At 41.5% G+C, this 21,626-nt stretch overlaps 1 protein-coding gene across 1 annotated transcript; it reads right to left on the bottom strand.

Moving 5' to 3' along the window:
• Positions 1-417: 417 nt before the first annotated feature.
• Positions 418-18,466, bottom strand: col1a1b (collagen, type I, alpha 1b). The gene is made up of 51 exons (XM_034107197.2): positions 18,256-18,466; positions 16,539-16,727; positions 16,001-16,026; positions 15,778-15,807; positions 14,894-14,986; positions 14,317-14,388; positions 14,165-14,209; positions 13,911-13,964; positions 13,502-13,555; positions 13,224-13,277; positions 13,058-13,111; positions 12,906-12,959; positions 12,748-12,792; positions 12,576-12,629; positions 12,436-12,480; positions 12,227-12,280; positions 11,034-11,132; positions 10,900-10,944; positions 10,716-10,814; positions 10,552-10,605; positions 10,356-10,463; positions 10,047-10,100; positions 9,523-9,621; positions 9,130-9,183; positions 8,919-9,017; positions 8,678-8,731; positions 8,522-8,575; positions 8,377-8,430; positions 8,205-8,258; positions 8,014-8,058; positions 7,828-7,926; positions 7,216-7,323; positions 6,605-6,712; positions 6,365-6,418; positions 6,189-6,242; positions 5,964-6,071; positions 5,744-5,797; positions 5,600-5,653; positions 5,351-5,512; positions 5,154-5,261; positions 4,579-4,686; positions 4,413-4,466; positions 4,194-4,301; positions 4,041-4,094; positions 3,816-3,923; positions 3,628-3,681; positions 2,926-3,033; positions 2,540-2,831; positions 2,257-2,447; positions 1,901-2,143; positions 418-1,687 (listed from the first exon to the last, which is right to left on the bottom strand). Exons 1-51 carry the CDS (start codon positions 18,335-18,337, stop codon positions 1,541-1,543), a joined length of 4,353 nt encoding a protein of 1,450 aa, XP_033963088.1. The 5' UTR covers positions 18,338-18,466; the 3' UTR covers positions 418-1,540.
• Positions 18,467-21,626: the final 3,160 nt, after the last annotated feature.

Genomic DNA, 21,626 nt, shown 5'->3' with positions numbered 1-21,626 from the left:
ATGTCATGCAAATTCCTTATTTGTTGGGGGGGGGTCAAAACATGTAAAGTGATATTTAATGCAATAGATGTGTCTTGTTAACACTTTCATTTTATACTGTTTTAGCTCAATTTCCTAAATATATTCAGATTCAAATCAGCAGCGAATGTATGTGTATTGATAAGAAAAAGCCAGGTTGGATTATTATATATTGGCGTTGTTTTCACTGCTGCTTAATAGCAATGTACTCAGTGCAACTGTCGTGGAACAGTTGATCCTGAACCCTATTTTAACTGTTTTTTGATGTGGCATCCATGTTTCCAACTACAACATGTGCAATGTAGCTTAAGTAGGCCTATATTAATTATTTCCCAAAATCTTAACACCTGATTTTAGTGTCACAACAGTTGCAAATCAGGACAGTGAAAACTCAGCCACTGAGTAGACCACTTCACATGCTTTATTTCAGCACCCAAAATAATTAAAAACATCTCAATTTATTATACATGTACAAAATAAGTACAGAATCTCTATTTTAAACCATGAAAGTGGGTCTGCTTCAAATTATTTTTTAAGAAACCCTTCGCGAAAGACATCAACAAACAACATAAACAACAGGGTGGGAGATGTGTGCTGTTTTTTCTTTTAGTGAGGAGGAGTTTTCCCCGGTGGGCAAACAGACAGAGGGATCAACACTGAACAAATGTGCAGGGGGAAATGGTATTTAACCAGAGTCACTTGCTTTTTATCAACAAAGACATGATTGCATGCATTACATCTGCAGTGATCACCTTTGCAGAACACTTAAGAAGAAAACAATTGCACTGCAGAGACAACAAGACATGAGTCAATTTAGCACCAGAGGTTCTGCAGGCATTAGTGGCAATAATTACAGTATGACAGCGAGAGATTCACCATCAAACACCAATATCTGGACCTCAATGAAATGGTCATAGCACCTTTGAATGTTTTTTTGATTTCCCCACAATAAACTTGTGTAAAATATTCCCTTTTCATTTAAGAAAGAATACGGTGGTAATTTCTTGTTTTTGAGGTAGCCATCTACGTTTTGCAATGAAGGTGAGCTTTTTGCTCTTTTGCTGGTCTTTGTCTGAGCTTCTTTTAAGAATTTAATACAAAAAGACACTTCACACTTTTTACAATTTATTTAACACCAGAAAAATGGTACACATCACTTGTTGTTTTCAATGTCCTTCCGCAGTGGTAGAAAATGGCAAAAGTCACCTGTGTTTCATTGCGTGTGTGGATCTTTTTTTTTTTCTCAATCTCCAGGGGGACATTTTACACAAGCATATATTATTTTCTTGTTGCCAGTGGAAACAAAAGATTCTTTTTAAAGTGTCCTTGTGGTCGGTTTTGGTTGAAGTAGCAGTCCCAAAAACTTCTCATGATTGTAAAAACACAAACATGGTCTTCAGTAGAGTGGTTTTAAAGCATGTGGGCCAATGGCAGCCGAATGAGTTTTGAATGCATAGGAAAAGGGATTTAGAGATGACTGCTAGAAAAAAAACAACAATTTCATGTCCAGATTTCGTTCTTTTTACAAGAAGCAGACGGGGCCAACTTCGACGCCAAATTCCTGATCAGGTGCACCAACATCCATAGGAGCAATGTCAATGATGGGCAGGCGAGATGTTTTTGATGTCTTGTAGTCGATGACTGTCTTGCCCCATGTGCCAGTGTGTGACTGTGGAGAAGAAGGACAAGGAGCAAAAATCAAAAACTGCGTCTCTAAAGGATGATTTTACATTTTCTTAATTGTGTGTGCTATATAAACTTTTTTAACTTTTCTAATATTGTTGCTAGTTGCTATTTCACTAGTTAATACTGTGCCACTGTTTTTGAAATAATCTACTGTGGATGTTTCTGATTCTAAATGCAAGCTCCTGAACAAACTTACCGTGCAGCCATCCTCGCTGACGCTGTATGTGAAGCGGCTGTTGCCCTCGGCTCTGATCTCAACGTCGTTGGTTCCCTGGAGAAGGAGGGCCTTCTTCAGGTTGCCGGTGGCGGAGTCCATGTAGGCAATGCTGTTCTTGCAGTGGTATGTCATGTTCTGAGATGCCTGGTTGGACATCAGGCGCATGAAGGTCATCTGGATGTTGACATCGTCGGTATCAGCTCCATTGCTGCCATACTGGAACTGTGTGGCGAAGGAAGGAGAAGGGTGCATTGGTTTAAATTACTCTGACTTAAATACATATCCAATGGTCTGATCAGTTCACAAGGATGATTCTGAATTCTGCAACTTCTTACCTGGGATCCGCCAGTCATGGACTCGCTGAACCAGACGTGCTTCTTCTCTCTGATGTTCTTGCTGAGGTACCAGTTCTTCATGGGGATGCTGGACTCGCTGGGGTAGACGCAAGTCTCGCCAGTCTCCATGTTGCAGTGGACCTTGATAGCATCAAGAGGGGATCCCTGGTTGGGGTCAACCCAGAACATGTCTGTAACAGAAGAACATACAAAGCGGTTTAAATCTGAGCTCATCCCTATTATCCATCTCCACAAGCTGAATCGGGCTCTGATCTGCACTCACCGCTCTTCCATTCGGGGTGGGCCATCTTCAGGTCACGGCACATGCGGACTGGGCTCTTCTGGGTACCGTCGGGGCTTTGGATCTTCTCAACCTTCTGGGTCAGGGTCTTGAGGGTAGTGTCAACCTCCATGTCACGATCGCGAATCATGTTGGGGTCATCAGCGCGGTAGTGGCCGCCGTGGCCGCTGCGGAAGGGATCGGGTCCCTTCTCCTGAATAGGCTGGCTGACGAAGTCGAATCCACTGCCGGGAGGTCCGGGGGGTCCAGCGGCTCCGGCAGGTCCTGGAGGGCCCTGTACGAAGACACAAGTAGGTTTACAAACTGCAGATTCATATTCAGAGTGTCTGGATGTATTTGCTTATAACAAAGATGGTAGAGCAACTTACGGAAGGTCCCATCTCTCCATTGCGACCACGAGGTCCAGGGGGTCCGGTGGGTCCGGGCAGGCCGTTGACGCCCTCCTTACCGGGGGTGCCGTTAGATCCAGAGGGTCCCTATGGAACACGAGCCACATGATCACTTCATCAGAAGAAAACATCTACACGGTTTCTTTGTCTACTTTTTTACCTGTCATTGATTACGGTGTTGTGTTGTACTGAGAAATTGGGGGGGAATACTTTCTTAGAATTTTTCCACCAACTGCATCGAACAACTTGCAGACTGAGCTTAAACTTAAACCTATAGCAACCCTGAATGAGTTTAACACTGGTGAAATATATTGAGTCAAGGCTATCTGCGCAAATGTCTTATCTGATTACTATAACTCAGATATATGTGTTTTAATTATTTTAAAAAACGGTGTTGTTGGCCAAGTCTATCTTGGATCTCAATAGGACTAAGGCTAAATAAAACCATACATCTGTCATTAAGTCCTAAAAGTTCAGTTTTGATGTGTACAACTGCCAAATTAGTCAAGTAATTGGAAGTTATTATAACACATAAAGTCCTGCAAATGGTTTTAATGTTGTTTGTTTTTTACAACTGACAAATGCTAAAACAAGACGTCTCCTGGCAAATCCTCCAAGTTCCCCATTGGTAGTGACTTGGCATTTTATGTTGTTGTTGTTTTTTTCTGCAGGTCTACTTACTCTGGGTCCAGCAGGTCCAGAAGCACCAGCAGGTCCTCTCTCTCCAGATCCTCCCTAGAGGCAGAAGAAGATGTGAGTATCAGATATTACCAGTTTTGCATTTCAGGAAAGAATGTTTGAATATAAAAAGGAGAAAAGTTTAGATTAGTTTGTTGCAGTCTTGTGTACACTTATAAACTGTCACTCACTGAGGGGCCGGGAAGACCCTGCATTCCGGTGAATCCTCTGTGTCCCTTGTGTCCTCTTTCTCCAGCCTCACCAGCCTCTCCTCTGTCTCCCCTTGCACCAGCAGGGCCCTGTATGGAAGAACAGGAGGTCAACATGGCTCTTTTTAGGTTTTATACGCCATGTGTCGGAGCAATATCTCAAATCAATGTTTACAAATGATGCTTGTAATGTGAAGATGTACATACAGCGGGGCCACGGACACCAGCAGGGCCAGCAGGGCCGACATTACCAGCGGGGCCCTGAGAGAGAAGAGAGTGTAGAAAAAAATCAGATTAAACGTTTTCTTCAAAGCCAGTTTTGTTATAAATATTGGCTAAATGAGCAGGAAGGAGACTTACAGACTCTCCACGGTCACCAGACTTTCCAGAGCCGCCGACCACTCCGGGGGCTCCTGGAGCACCAGGGGGTCCTGGGGGTCCAGACGCACCAGCACCTCCACGGTCTCCCTATAGGAAGCATATCTCCAGTTAGACAATGAAAGCAGCCCATTTTGGGGCTAAGAAGGTCACATCAGAGGGTTGAGAATGATGGAAGTGAATCCTGAGGGGCTGGGTTACCTTGGGGCCACCAGCTCCATCGCGACCAGAGGCACCGTCGTTACCGGCAGATCCCTGTGGAAGAGCAGCAAGGATGGTCATTGAAACATTCATCAGGTATTACAGGTGTCACTAACCAACAAGGAATATGTGAATCTGTAGGTGAGACCCTGCTGCGTCATCGTACCTCACGTCCAGCTTCTCCGGTAGGACCAGACAGACCAGGGGGTCCAGCAGGTCCGGGGGGTCCACGCTCACCAAAAAGACCAGCAGGTCCCTGCTTTCCGGGCTCGCCCTACAGAAAAACAGGGTTAGGGTTAGTTCTCTTCATGCAGATGAAAGCTCAGAGGAGAGCTTTAGGAATAATCCACCTAGTGTCAAATTATTAGACACACTATTGATGGCTATTACAACATTATTGTAATTATAATTAATGTTTCATTTGAAAATCTATCCAATATTATATCTTCTTGGTCGATAAATAGGGCTACAACTAATAATTACTGACATTATTGATTATCTTTACTACAGATAATAGAAAACATGTCATATCCCAGTTTCCAAGTTTAGGTTACTTTTTATATATCTTTGTGTTCAGTCCAAAACAAGTTTCTGCCAATTTTGCATGAAAACGTAATCGATATATCTGTCTCTCGACTTATCAATTAGTTAGCTAACGGTCGCAGCTCTAATTGGATGAGAAAGAATATATGTTATAGATATTTTTGCTTATTTAGCACTCTGGTGATTGTGAATACTTACAGAAGTTCCAGCCAGACCAGAGAAACCACGCTCTCCACGCTGTCCAGGGAGACCGACAATACCGCGCTGTCCAGCAATACCTCCTGGTCCGGGGATACCAGAAGATCCCTGCGCAGGAAGACACGGTGCTCAGTTAGCAGACACATAGTGGAGGAAAACATGACTGTAGTGCATTTTAGGCTGTTAAAAGAACTTACAGGGGGTCCATCAGAGCCAGGAGATCCCTTCTCTCCAGAAAGTCCCTGGGATCCAGCACCTCCAACCTCACCAGGGCGACCAGCGAGTCCGGTCTCACCACGTCCACCTCTTACTCCCTCTTTGCCAACGGGTCCGAGGGGTCCAGGGGGGCCACCAACTCCCTGGAGACGTGCAGAGAATTCAGGTCAGTGAATGATGTAGGTGATATACAAACAGACTAATGGATATGTTGATTATGTGAAACCTACAGAGGGGCCGGGGGGTCCAACTCTGCCGGCAGATCCGGGGAAACCAGTAGCACCCTACACACACAATGAGACAGCAGAGGTTAAACATCACTTTCATTATCACACATGTCAATCTAACAAATGTAATGTGGATGGGACACTTACAGGGGGTCCAGCACCACCACGAGCACCTTTAGGTCCGGAAGGTCCAGAAGGTCCCTGTTGACATAATACAACAATAAAGAACATTTAATATAAGGTCTAGGAATACATGTTAAAAAGATTTCCATTCATAACATCGAATAAAAGATATGAACTTCAACTATTGAAATTGTGACTGATTGTTTTCTCTGATTTCTCCACAGTAGGCATTTGTTTGACATACCTGAGGTCCAGAACCACCGACGGGTCCAGAGGGTCCAGGAGCACCACCGTCTCCCTTGGGTCCAGAGTCACCACTCTCTCCCTTGGCACCAGGCTGACCATCAGCACCCTGAGGTCGGAGGGAAAGAGAAGAAACACTATGACACGAGCCAGCTTTCATCTCAAATTGTGCTGTATTTGTAGAACAATATCAGTTCGGATGTCAAATATAATGTGTGATTCTTACAGGAGCTCCAGCAAATCCAGCGGGTCCAGAAGGTCCAGTCTCTCCACGCTCTCCCTGGTAAAGGAAAGAGGACATTTCAAGTTATTATTGCATCCAAATTTGCGATGAGTTTCCTCCATTGTGTAGTAGGATACAAATCTAATAATATAAATGTTATCTTGCGTTTGTGTACTTACAGAGGAACCACGAGTACCGGTGGGTCCAGAATTTCCAACAGCGCCACCCTCACCCTGCAACCAGAGGAGAAGAAGAAGGTCAGCTCAGCATCCTTAACACTTTTATCATGTATACAAATAGACCCCACATAATATAGTATTCATATGTGATATTATGAGGAGATGATAAGAGACAAATAATCAATAAAAGAAAATGAACTTGAATCACTATGATTGGAATAAGTTCAAACCGGGTCTCACCTTCTCACCCTGAGCACCAGGGGGTCCAGGAACTCCAATAGCACCATTCATACCGCGCATGCCGTCTTTGCCGAGACCACCATCAGCTCCCTTGACTCCACCATCACCCTGAAGAGAAAAAGTGTATTAATGCCACCTGTGATTATGTCTTTATTAATGATAGTTACAGAAACCCAGAGATGTAACTACTCTGTGACTACCATTTATTTGGCTGATCAATTCATTTCCTTCCTTGATTTCATCCTTTTACCCACTTTTGACTATTTATCAGGGAAATGTAACACTGGGACAGCTGCATTCACTTACAAGAAAATACCTAATACTTGATCAAGTTAGGCATTGGAAAATATTGTGAAATACAATTGCTTAGAAAAGCAGGGTCAATCATATGAACCCCTCTCTAGGATAATCAAAGCTTGAACAATCACCTATATATCAGACAAAATAACTGAATTGAACACAATAAGTCTAATGTTACCCTCCGTCAAGCTCTGAAAAAGTGAATTAAGTTGTTTCCTATTAGCTTTTGTCATAATACAAATAATTTCCTTGAGTTGATATATAGATTGTACAGTTTTATAAGAGACAAACAGGACAGGTGGGATACTTACTCTCTCTCCTCTGGCACCTGGCAAACCAGAAGCACCGCGCTCACCGGGCATTCCCTGCATACCGGGGGATCCGTTACTGCCGGGGGCACCACCAGCACCAGGCTCTCCCTGCACACACACAGGAATATACACATTGTTATCAATTATATTCATCAGATGCAGGCCCACCACTCAAATGTGCAATGCAAAGTGGACAACAGGTGAATGCGCGTATGATTTTACGTCAGTTAAGCTAAGAAAACTAAAGGATGGATTTGATTTTCCTCTTAAGAGGTCTGGGTTGAACAGTAAATATATCCCTTAAATGTAAATAGATGAGCACATTAGAGTGTAGGTAAGGTTTAATGCGCAATATCAAAGTAAAGAAAACAGTATTCCATTCTAATGTCAGTTAGTACATGTTCATGTGCTATACAATGAATTAATCTCAGCTATAAATGTGTATCAATATGGATATGAAAAGTGCTGAACATACTAAAGCCACATAAACCGGACCACATTTAATCATCTTTGATCACAGCTGAGTCTGAATGACCCATATGAGAAAACAGTACCCCACTCATTATACCATTACAATAAACCTCATCATTTGATTTTTTTTTTGTACTGTACCTTGGCTCCATCGTTACCAGAGGGGCCAGGAGTACCACGGCTTCCAGTTGGGCCAGCACCGCCAGGGACACCACGCTCACCGGGGAAACCTCTGTCACCCTAAAGGAGAGAAGGGACACATCGGTCATCACCAGTTTCTATAAAGACCAGAGTAGCTGCGTCTTTCTCATGGATGGATGTACTCACTCTTGGTCCAGATGGGCCGTTGGGTCCAGCCTCACCGAGACCACCCTGAAGAAAAGAGAACATTTGGTTAATGAACCTGGGAAATGGCAATGGACAAGGAATTGAAATCTTGAACATTCTAAAGTTTCTATGTGCTTTACATCTGACTATATGTAAGGATACTACAGAGATTCAGGCCTTGTGACTCTTACCTGCTCACCAGGCTTGCCAGTCTCACCAGTAGCACCTTGGGGTCCGGGAAGACCCTGCAAAAGGAGGAAAGGTTAAGGATTTTAAGGTTAAACAAGTTAATTTGAGCCACAAATCAGAGATGTAGCATTGATTTAAAGTCAGCGCTTGGGATGCTGGAATGCTCAAACCTACCTGGAATCCGGGGGGTCCGTTGGGGCCCTGCTCTCCCTTCTCTCCAGCAGGTCCCTGAATAGAAAGAAGCAAAGCCAATGGTGAGAAACATACAAACAATTACCTTTTTTTTGTCTAAATTAAGTTTAAAAGACGGGATACATACAGAAATACCAGAAGGTCCAGGAGCACCAACATCACCATCTTTGCCAGGAGCACCCTGTGAACAAAAACAATTACTAACTGCTTTCATGTTGCACCTTTATTTTCATATTTAACTCCAGTAGAGTTTGATTTGTATTAAAAGTATACAAGTACTTACAAGAGCGCCAGTGGCTCCAACGCTTCCTCTCTCACCGCCCTTACCGTTCTCACCCTGTTAAAAAAGAACACAAGCCAATCTTACATCTGCTAAATGACAGGGGTTATGCATCACAACTTCCTGTTAGATTTTACTGTCATGGGTTAAAAAACATACACATTAAAGTAGATATCACCAATTTCTTCCTTATCTGATATTTGAGTTTTCTCTCTTTAACAATATGAAGGGTCCGTTAACTCACAGCGACTCCCTTGGGTCCGGGGAATCCCATCACTCCGGGCTGTCCACGGGATCCAGAACCACCAGCAGGTCCAGAGCGTCCATCTAGGCCGGATGCACCCTGAAGATCATCAGAAGACAGGAGAATACTCAAAAACACTCCGCTATAATGTCTTAACAAGCTGCAGTTCTTCTCCATTAGATACTTGTTCTACTATTAAGCCAATACTTACAGCAGGTCCACCTTTGCCATCAGAGCCGGGGCTTCCGGGGCTACCAGTCATACCCTGCAGAGAGAAGGCCGTTCAGAGTATGAAGACAAAGCTCAGTCATATACTGAGAGAATTCCAATTTGCTATATATTTAGCCAAAGGATTCATGCGAGACACTACAGGCAAAATGATGTTTTAAAACCCTCAAGTCTATTTGGGTTGGGTGTATTCATCAAGATTTGATATTAGATAATGCTTCATTGCAATACTAATAGTTGTCGTAATATGACTAATCTTCTGGAGAATTTAAATAGTGATGACAATAAGTGACTTAGTTGTCTTGCCTGTAGTGTGTGTCCTTAAAGAGATCCTAACAGAAATGTTACACCTGAAGGAATATTTGGCAGAACTCACCTTGGATCCAGGTGCACCACCAGCACCGGGGACACCAGACTCACCGGTGGCTCCCTGACCTCCAGCTGGGCCATTGGCACCACGCTCACCGGGGGCTCCCTGTAATACAGATGGGGAAGAGTCATGAGTTTGTGAGCTAAGTTATCTACAGTGTACTGATTCAGTCATAGTGTTAGTTGGATAACTGTCAAGGCATTTGATTTTGTATACTCTTCAAACTTTAACTGAATTGCTGCATTGAAGAAAAATAAGATACATCAGTATAGGTATAGGGTTGTTTTTACATTTTAAAATGGTTTTTTTTGTTACCACTGTTAGTGTTTGATTATAGCTTTGCTGTTTTGTCATCGTCTTACATTAGTCATGGAGTAAAATGTTTGTTTACGAGCATAATGAGTCATAGTTTTTGTTAACAACTAATACAAATAAATGTGCGCTTATGTCAGTGATAAGCAAGTTAAGCCAGAACCAAGTTGGTCAAACGTATTCCTGACATTTTTGAGGAATTATTTTGTGGGACTCACCTTGCCACCAGCACCTCCATCAGCACCAGGGAAACCGCGAGCACCAGGGCCACCCTAAGGAGCAAACAGACACATCGAACACATCAGTTACCGTGGTGTAAATGCTCAAACTTCTGGGGTGAATCCCCCTGGGAATTTAACATACTGTAAAACATAAAGAAGGCATTCTAAAAACACTGATAACAGGTTTGTATTGTTGCTTCACTAACATGAGTGCATTATCATACAATGGCAAATGGATACGTTAGAAAGTGTGTTTCTCTCCTTGATGCCACTACAGAGGTGTATGTGTAAGAGGAAGTAACATACGCGCTCTCCATTGGGTCCACGGGCTCCAGCGCCACCGGCCTCTCCACGTCCTCCTTTCTTGCCATCCTCACCAGAGGTGCCAGGAAGTCCCTGAACTCCAGCGGGGCCCTGGAAAAGAAAGTAAGCCCATTAGATACACTTATTTTCTAATAATCGCCCTGAATGGTTTATTAATGGTGTGTATTTTGGAACTTACAGACTCTCCCTTGGAACCAGGCTCTCCCTTAGAACCAGGAAGACCGTGGTCACCCTGTTGGAAGAAACACACACATTTTAAGTCAGAGAAATGTCTTAATAAGAATATTGTGGCCCATAAGTGTGTGTTGATACCAAAGTTAACACAATCTATCGTCTACTCACGTTGTTACCCTTGGGACCGGGGGCACCGAGAGCACCCTGAGATCCAGCAGGACCACGAGAGCCGGGGAAACCAGGAGCACCAGCGATACCACCGGCACCCTAGGGATCAAAGATAAGGGGTGTTAGAACTTTCGATGTGCAGGATACACGCAGCATGAATGTGACTGGTGAGTATGATACTTACAGGAGAACCCTTAGCACCAGGGGAACCATCAGATCCGGAGGAACCCTGTCGAAAGAGATCAAACGTGTTAAGCACTGATTTGGCTGTACTTTTATTGGATATTGTGTAAATGAAAGTTCAGTTTATCCACTCACAGCAGCTCCAGCGGGTCCAGAAGGTCCGGGGTTACCAGCCTCACCACGGGCTCCAGCGGGTCCCTCATTTCCACGACCTCCAGCAGTACCAGTCTCTCCCTATGGAGGAGAGCAACAATGTCTCAGAAGTCTGCATCTCGAATATTGTAAGTCTCCTAATTAATCAATTGTAAATCATAAACAAGTAATCCATCTTGGCATGCCAACAACATAATAGTTTGGATTAAATATACCTTTGATTACATAAAGCCTATACAATTGCCTATTGTTCTAGTTTGTTTACCCTAGTTGGAAATAATTACCTCCGCCAAAGAAGTGGTGTTTCAGTTTGTTAGTTTGTTTATAAGCAGAATTATAGAAAAACCACCAGTTCAATTTTCAAGAAAGCATGTAGATTGATTAATGGAGGAACCCGAAATATTTTGGAGTATTTCGGAATCATAGGGTATATACACAACCTATGTTTTACTATAATAAACCTTCAATATCCAGTATGCATGGCCTTGGTGGATGTCAGCCATAAGTGTGCCTAACCGTCAAAATAATACAGCTCTTGTTTTAATTTTAAGCAAAGTATAAAAAGGTGCCACACTAATCTGAGATTGGTGTATTGCATGTGTCCACAGAGTGCTTTGAATGTTCTTTTGTCATAGCCAAGTGAATTCTAAAAATAACCCAGGTGTGTGTGAGTGACTTCACAATAGGTGTCATTTGCAGGATATTGTAATAGCTCCTTCACTGATGGCAACGGGGCAGAGCTATGCAGCCATTAGAGAGCTACTGATGCCATCTGGTGGCTACAGCGTTCACCTGGCCTATCGAATATGAGGCCACATGTTTTAATCATCCATGACCCAGCTTGGTCAGGATGTAGAATGGAGAGTAGCATTGTTTGTTTACATGTGGAATTAGCATTTAATAAACACCGGAAACATATTTTACAGCACAAGTGAGGAGACGTAATCCATACAGGTTTTTCATGTCCATTGTTTTCCTACTAATATAGATAAGGGATTATTGAAACAGCTGAGGTGAGGGGATGACGGGATAAATAGTGTCCCTGCCTGAAGGACCTAGCAATAGCTGCTATTTTAAAGTTAAAGCTACTCCAAGGGCCTTACACCTAGCAGGTCTACGAGACTGCCTGTGTTTAAGGTCAATCTTATTATGTATAAAACATTTTTTTTGTTTACCTTAGCACCAGCACCGCCGGGGAAACCAGGAGAACCAGCAGGTCCGGTAGGTCCCTGAAAAACAAAGACACAAAGACTGTTAATTTGATGGAGTGATTATTACAGAGGAGTGCATGACAACCTTCAATATAGCACTTGGCTGTGATGTCACCACAACGTTTTACATGGGTGACATGACCTTTCCAAGTAGAATTAAAAATAATACTTACAGAGGGACCAGCAGCACCATTGTTTCCATCATTACCACGAGCACCCTGTAGAAGAGGGGGAAGAAGGAGAAGATTAGATCTAAGTTATTCAAATTTTGTATCAAATACTACAACAGCATGACCGGGATAGCGTTGCTTACAGATGGGCCAGGAGCTCCAGGGCGACCTCTCTCACCAGGAAGACCACGAGCGCCCTAGAAAAGTCAAAAAACAACAACATTAGCATGACAATTTAACTCTTTGTTGTACATATGAAACAGATGAAAGTGATGTATTTGTCTATACATTGATTGACATGAGAAAAAAACGTACCATGGCACCGGCGATACCGTTCTCACCAGCTAATCCACCCTCTCCCTGTAGACAAATACAGAAGGAAGAATGAGCAATGAGATAATTGTATCTTGTGTTTTAATTTATGATCAAATGTCCTAAGCTGAAGTGAGTTTCTGCAGGTCCTGCTCTCTTACCTTGGGGCCAGCGGGTCCACCGTCTCCCTTAGCTCCATCCAGACCGCTGAATCCCTGCGCACAACATCAATCAGGGTTAGTCACTCTTATTGTGACTTATTCCAATTTTTATGTTTTATATTTATTTGGTTTTAATGTCCTTCCAAACTCACTCTGTGTCCCTTGATGCCGGGGAGGCCGGGGGTTCCGGGGAATCCACGAGCACCCTGGAAGAGGAAAAACAAGAGATATGTTAAAAGGTAAGTTTTAGAAACAACATGCAACTGTAACATGGAGGATAACTTAAATATAATGGAGTTTTAATTCTTCTCTGCTCACCTGAGGGCCAGCGGCTCCACGCTCACCGGGGCGACCAGCTTTGCCGGACTCACCCTGTTGAAGAATCAGCGAAAGCAGGTTAGAGCTCATCATTGTGTGGACGTATCACCTCTAATTGTCTATGAAGGTATCTTTTCGACATTAATAAATGACAAAGTTGTATTTTTGACATATATCAAAATGACAAGTGACAAGAACCAGTCAAATGTCTTTCATTTGGTTATACCTGAATATATCTGCACAAAAGAAAGGGACTTAGAAATCACTAAATCACTTACATCATCTCCATTCTTTCCAAGGGGTCCGGCAGGACCACGAGGACCCATGGCACCCTGAAAACCACAAGGAATGACTGGATTAGCACCAAATAAATGCTAACTATTTCAAGTGAGTGTATAGATATTCTTTATGTCATTAAGGAGAAAGAAGAAGGGCTGAGGGGGGAATTATCTCCGAGGAAAATTGATGTGTGCAAATGTGTGTCAGTGGGTCAGTGAATACAACAGGAAGTGGAACACAGGAAGTAACATGTTAAGGGAATCTATGATACGTGTCATTTATAAACGGTCCTGCTGATTTCTGGGTCACCCCATTCAGCTTAAAACTGATGACATGTGTTGTGCATCATTAAAGGAGACAGAGTTCAAATCAAGAGGATTATATTTGTATGACATGTTTTGTACTCACAGAAGCTCCGGGCTCACCGGGCTCTCCGGAGGGACCGTTGAAACCCTGAGGACCCTGGAGGACAACAAAAACAACATCATTAACCAAACGTCTTCTTTAAATCAGGTTTACATATTTATCTTAGATGCAGTGTCACATATCTGATCTGAGAAAAACGGAATGCTAGTAATAAGCCAGGATAATGCCTAGAGATAATGCAATATTAGGAAGTATGTTGTCAAAATGATCATCTGAACTGATAAAAGAACACTTACAGAGGAGCCAGGGGATCCAGGAGGACCACGAGCACCCATAGGACCCTGTTGATAAAGATGAGATGAAATGTCATGAGATTATTTTAAATATTTTTTCCAAAAAGGAGATTAGATTAGATTTCGGGAAGTCCGTTGAAAAAGAGCCTTCATACCATTGGGCCAGGGACAGGTGGGCCGCCGCTGGATTTGGAGTGGTCAACGTAGCTCATCTGAGGAGAAAAGTTCTGTAAGGGGAGAAGAGAAGGAGAGAAATTAATCTGTGAGCTTTGGAGGTAATGTAGCACAAAAACGTCACACCGGAAAAGTCGCTTTGAATCACATGCACTATAAATATTCCTATTTTAGCAGACGAGTATGGATTTATCAGAGAAAACACATTTTGATCCTATAGCAGTTGCATTTTAACATTTAAGAAATGGTATTAACGCTAAAGTGGCGAGTTCTACACAAGTCATTGTCCATTTAAACCTTAGGATCAAGGAGCTCCCTGTGCTGAAAGAAACATGGAGGAGATGTTGCTTTCAAGCACATTGACATCCCTGCTGATTACAAATCATTGGTGGAACTCATACAGACATAACGGATCACAGCACGAAAAGGAGAGCTTTGGAGAGAAACTGATAGACTACATGAGTATGTTTTAAACGGTATCTCATTTGTAAACAGAATCGAGTCATCTTTAAAACGCAATCTGAGACTTCCTAGCTGTTGTGACATGGAGACACTTACTCCGCCAAGGCCAGGGGGGCCAGGGGGGCCGGGAGGGCCAGGAAGACCAGGCTGTCCATCAAGTCCATCGTTGCCAGGATGACCAACTGGACCCTGTAGAAAGAGAGGGAGTCACAGTCAGTAAGCAATACTCTTTATTATCCTTTTGCTTAAATGTAATTAATTATCAACCTGCCTAGGAGATAATTATTTATTTCATAGACCAACCAAAATAGATCTGTCATTTCTAAGAAATAATTATCTATATTGAGATTCTATAATGTCAATCTTGTGATTTGTTATAATATCTGTTAAGTCTAATTTTCAGATAATCGTTTCACTGTTACCTTGAAAATAAAATTCCGATTTTCAATCATCCATCAAAAAGGTTTTAAATGTGTTTATGTTTATTTTACTATGTTGTAGTTTTATGCAATACAAATAATTACTATTTCCATTATTTAATACAATTCAATGCAGTTTCTGTTGTGTGACCTTTCAACTTCTGATGACCTGTTGACCTTGTGACCTATTTATTAAAGGTCATCACTGGTAATTACGTCATAGAAAACATGAACAGCTATTTGTTTGTTGGGAATCAGTAAGAAAACATATATTATAATGTGTGTTTAATTTAACATTTAAGTGATTGATCAACCTTATCATCCACATGCAGCAATGATGCATGATGTGTACTGAATAAGCCAATATAATACAACACAATTACCTAAACAACAAGGAAACAGATTCATTCAGATTGAGTCAAATTCATCTGACAATCATAATCAAGAATATCAATTATGACTATGTTTTCTTGTGCAAAATCAGTTTGCCAATCTGTGAAATATAAGCAACTCTAGAAAACACAGGTGTGTTTTGCAATGTGGGAGTGAAATAGAACCTACCGCGTCTCCTTTGGGACCAGCTGCTCCTGCCTGTGGAAATAGAGAAAGGGGAATTAGGCTATGCTGCAATGTTTCATCCAGGCTGTAAAGAACAAGAGCATCTAGAACACAATGACAAGCTAAACTGACCAATGCCAGCATCTCCAAACAGATGCCAATGTGAAATATGGGTCTGAGATTATAATGACATATTTTTTAAATAAAAAGTTAAAGGGACAAATACCTCAGGTGGAGATGGCGCCTCGGTTTCTACAGAACCAACAGAGAAAAATAAAAATGTCAACAGCTCTTGAACATTCAAAAGAGATACACTCAAACCTTTTAACATTCCCAAAATATTGTAAATGTTTAAGGTCCAGGCTAGACAGCATGAATACAGCATTTGATAAAATCACTGAAACAAAAGCATTTGATTCTAGATATGCTCTCTGGTGGGAGATTTAAATGTTGTTTCGGGTGATTTGACCTTTGATTCACCCTGCAGTGACACTGCACAGCAAGGCGTGAATGTAAATTACATTTGCATTGCCAGATCTCTCGACAGAGCAGGTAAAATCCACCGTTAAAGGAATACATATTGCAAATTAAATGCACAAAAGGTAAAATCCAAAGCGATTATTTTCTGAATCAAAATCCTCAAAAGAGCAGGCAGGATTAGGGCCTCATTTCCAGCAGTTGGCAGAGATGAGGAGGGAGGCACTAGGTGGCGCCAAAAAGCAAATTAATCAAATAAATTGTTGAGGAGGATGAAGGTGAAGTACCATCGGGGCAGATGGGGCAGCACTCTCCGTCAGGGATGATGGGATCGGCGCAGTCGGATGTGTCCTCACAGATCACCTCGTCGCACATGACGTGGCCACTGTCGCAGACGCAGATCTGGCAGGGCTCTGGTTTCCATACATCCTTGTCGTTGTACAACTGTCCGTCTAATGTGCAGCTGCCATATGAGCCTGAAGGGAGAAGACCACAGTGAGTTTGGTAAGATTATACAAGAGACAAAGTAAGCACAATTGTGTCCAATAAATGTCCCAAATTAAGTATGGCATTGGTAAACTGAGATGTGCACAAGATGTATTTGCGCCTTGGCTACACCTGCACAGTCGTGGCAGACAGATGTGCCCCAAAAGGGTTGTATCAGACACCAGAGCCTGCCTTCAAACATCATATTATTATAGTTATAATGATATGAGATAATAATTGTTTAGCCATGCTGACCGGTATTGTTTTTTAATTAGAGACTGTAACTTAAAGCTCTGGCCTTTCCTTACAGCAACTCTGTAAAAAAAGGTGTATTCCATTATTCAACGTGTGTCATTTTTGCAAGATTAATCCTCCGTTTAGTCATAGGAAAAGGCTTGTAATGAGGTAAACAGGAAGAAAAAAACGTGGTGTCCAGTGATTGATTTAAGAGCATAAATATAGCCTCTTAATGAGTATAACAGCACTGAAGTTTAAGTGGTGTTGGGCCTTGTAAAAGTAAGAATACAGGCCTTAGTGTTGCAATAAAACCAATGTTGCTCAAACCAGTTCTTTCAAACATTACTGATCAGATTCAGCACAAGATGTTCTCCTAAAATACTGAGTGGAAAGCTACATTTTGCCGAATCACATTTCAGGCTGTTGGATGTGGTTGGGCCTTAGAGGTGGAGGACCGAGGTTTGGAGGATGGATGCACAGTTCCACTGTTCGCCACTGAGTGGCGCTGTTTAACTACACAACCAGATCTTCCGCACCCTGCCCTGCATTGGTGATTAATTGACGTCTAGACTTTTTTTCACTGTCGACGTCAGACTGAGGCAATCTTTTCCATTGTCCTTTTTTTCAGCGAACCAAACCATTTTTGTGAAAAAAACTTGGAAAAACATGTTATTTATTTCAGTGGGACTCTGTTATGGAGCAGTAGTGTAAAAGGTTAACCTTCACACAGCAAAAAAGTCTCTTCAAGGTTTGGTTTCCAATTAAACGTTATCTACTCACTTGTAATGCTCGATGTTAAAACTACAAAAAAGTATCCAAGTGGTAGAATCTACACACTTTGGCAGATCTCTGTGAACTGGGATGCATTTTTTTCTGAAACTACTTTACAAACTAAATGCAATTAAGATTCCCTCAAATGTATATGCCATTTTTGTAATTGATTAAGCTTCTGCTCTTCTTCAACTCTCTTTGAACGTTATGTCCTGTTATTGCGCATCAGAGATAATGCAGCTGTTCCTCTAATGTTTTGCGCTCCAGCAAATAAGTGAGCATGTATCTGCACGTAAGTGAGAGCAGCAATCAATAAAAGAAAAGTTCTATAAAAGTTCCAAATCTCCCCAAAGCACGCCTCACTGTGTAACAACGTTCACAATCTCTGCACACTGGAGTTGGGTATTACTCAGAGGGCGTTCAGTTCAAGCATCCTTGCGGGCTCTCCACGTCCCTCAGGGTGCCACAGTCACAACACAACTCAAATCAATGTTGGAAATCAATACTCACTATCATCCTCGCCTTGTCCTCTCGCCAAAAGCACTGTTGCGCTGAGCAACAGCGCTAACCGAATATCCACAAAGCTGAACATGTCTAAATATTAGACATGTAGATTCTTTGAGATAGAGGGGGAATCCTTTTTTTCTCCTCAGACACCACTCATACAAGATAGGGTCCGTGCGTGTAACTCCAATCCAGACCCTAGCAGAAACTCCCTACTGCCTAAACAAATGAGTTAGCTTGGCTTTTATATGCCAGTAACTTTTGGGGAGGTCCTGGGCCACCAGATGACTTGTACATATTCAAGTCAAGAGTCCCTCCTTCATCAGAGAGAGGGGCCGTCTTAAAACATGTCAAACAAGTTCACGTTTCAGCTAAAACGTGGATGATCAGGACACTCACCATTTACGCGCCGGCTCACCGCCGTTCAGACGTGTTTTCATCATCTCCTGCTTCTTCGTGGACTTTCCTAATTGAGTTTGGGGTGTTTTGTCTTTTCGGCTGAGACATTGTGTCGCTGAGCTGACTTTATTGTCTGGACTCTGGACAGTGGATGGTTTTGCAGTTTACACTTCATTAGGGCCTCAATGTATTACGGATATGCCATAGAAGACTGGATCGATTTTCAGTTGTAAAGCAATATTTTTCCTCTAAATGTCCATCTTTTAAGATGACAAGGGCTCACTTTATTTACAGAAGAATGAATAGGATTCGAATGATGAAGTGCGCAATTTACGCACGAAGTGCAAACCTGATGCAGATCTTAACATAACCAAGTTCATTTGAAGATGTATGTAACTAACTAACTAACTAACAATTTTTTCTGTATAATATTTTAGGAGATGTATTCCCTTACAGATTATTGCGAGTTTTAGTTGTGTTGTTATAGGTATGAACATTATCAAGCACCTGCAAGGAACTGCAGTTCCAACGTTGCAAATGTACACATGCACACATTGTACCCAGTTTTGTATTTATTTAAAGAAAAAGCATGAAATTAAAATGAACTCATTATGCATCCCAATCCTTTCTCTACAATTTTTCAAACAAATTCAATGAAGTCTACTAAAATAGGGGTTTCCATTTTAGTTTTCAAAAAAGTAAACAGTAATCCAGATTATGTACAACAACCTGTGTTGAAATCCACCATTTCCAAAAGAGGGATGGCCAAATTCCAACCCATGATGGTTGAGAAAGTGGAGGGAGGAGGGAGAGAAGAAAATGTGGCAGATCCACAAAGCAGTCTGGTTGAACTGTGGACACGTTGCAGCTTCTACAACTACTGTACAGTATGGCCCAGTTTGACCTTTCAATTGCTATCTGCTATTGTCTTCTTCTATTGTGACATTCAAACTGTCTTGTTCACAGACCTTTATCGAGCAGTGGAAATCCAAATCCAATTGTAGATTAGCCATTTCTTTGTTCCTAAGGTTCAGGGGAATGTTCTGAAATGACATCGTATACATTTTGAGTAAGAACAAAGAGTGTATAGCAATATTACAGTTTGAACCCTATGTGATCATGAATTTACAATATCTTGAAATTAATGTATGGCTAACTGTCCTGTGATTCGTCCAAAAATGGAAATACAGTGTGTTAGCTAGGCTGTTTCGTACAAACTGATCATTGACAAGATAACTGAACATGTATGAAAGGGCCATAACTATCAAACAACACAGATCTGAAACTATTTTGAGAAAAAGTAGAGATACAATGGGGGGGGGGGGGGGGGGGGAGTTGAAGGCCTAGGTACAATTGTCTACTATACATCATTGTCTGTCTCTAGTAGGTTATTTTGGAAATAGAAATAGGAAGAATCAAGTTTTCCCAAACAACCAAGACTTATGATTGTAAATCTTCCTAGAATATCCTAAAGAATCTTCAAAACTAACTCTGATGTGTATTGTAACATTTCTTAGCTATTTGCTAGCTAGGATACTTAGTGCTAGCAGGTTAAAGGAAGAATCAAAAACCAACCGAACATTTATACAAATAGTCATAACTAAATAACTAGACAAAGCGTGAGCTATCTGGAAGAAAATATACAACCATTATATATATTTTTGTTGATAGATAACCCTTTTTTAAAAAAAACAATAAAAGTATACATGGTACTCACTACATACCAGCTTCGTGTTAGCTAGTATGAATCATCACTATACTAGCAATGAGTGGAAGGAGGTTTCCCAAATGATTACTAAATTAAAGAAAAGCTACACAAAGTATCCCAAAATGTATACATAAAACTCATTCCGAAAACTATTGGTGCAATTCTTATAATACATGAATTATTTTTCAAACATTTGTTGATCCAGATAGAGGCTTTATTCTTCAATTGTAGGGACAATGAATAGTTTGCTGGGGATTTTTGTCTGGTTATTTACTTTGTTTGCAAACAGGTTTTATTTTATATCTGTTCCTTTTCTTATAAAAAGCTGATTGTCTCTTCAAACACCTGCCAAACAGACTGACAGCTGTCCATGTCCATTTCAATGACTCTTTCCTTATGTTCTATCTATTTTCTGCCGTTATAGTACATGCAAACAATGCACTTGTGTAGCCTGCAAGAACAGTACCTTTTCTGAGCATGGGGATGCTAATCATTTCTGATATTGAATTACAATTAAAATATCACACTGCTGGAGCAACACAACTATTTAAAGAAAATGGTTTTTTTTAATTGTAAGAGATTTTTCTCAAACAGTTTTTTCTTACTTCTTTTCAAATGTAAGGCTTTTTTTGTATTTGTGTGACTTTGAATTGAAAAGAAGAACCCTGATGGATGTCTTAATTTGGCAATTGTTGGATAAATGTGTGGCAATGATGGCTGTTGCAGTGATGTAGTGAAAGAGATTGTTTTAAGCCATTTTGCAGCACATGCACAATGCAAATGCTTAAAGTGATTTAAACTGCCACAAGTGCACCTTCAAATAAGACACACCCATTGCAGTGACTTTGGATAAGAAAAAGAGGTATGAAAGGGTAAATTGTTAAAGTTATAGAGTTATCATGAAAATAGGGAAGTCCTGTTTCACAGGGTCCTGTTGTTTGTCTAAGAGGAAACTGTGATAAGACTTGTGCCTGTGCTGTGTCTCTGTGATTTTAACCTGAAAAAAAACCCCGCCTTTCCTCATACAATAAAATAACTTTTGGTTTTATTCTCTTGTGCAGTTCAAATAAATCTTTGATCACAAGATGAGTCAGTCTTTTGAGCAGCACTTTCTCAGTGACTTTCCATGACTGCAATCAAGCCGAAGCTCACAGGACAGTGTTTAAATAGAACTGGTAATTTTCTGGTGTTTGAAGCTGCTGCAATCTATAATATATTTTGTTGTGGCGAGTCTCTCAGAGTTCAGACTGGTGGTTTGGGTGGAAGCGCT

This window comes from Pseudochaenichthys georgianus, chromosome 19 (assembly GCF_902827115.2).
Source record: "Pseudochaenichthys georgianus chromosome 19, fPseGeo1.2, whole genome shotgun sequence".
Lineage (NCBI taxonomy): Eukaryota > Metazoa > Chordata > Actinopteri > Perciformes > Channichthyidae > Pseudochaenichthys > Pseudochaenichthys georgianus.
This window is presented reverse-complemented; position numbering and strand designations above follow the sequence as displayed.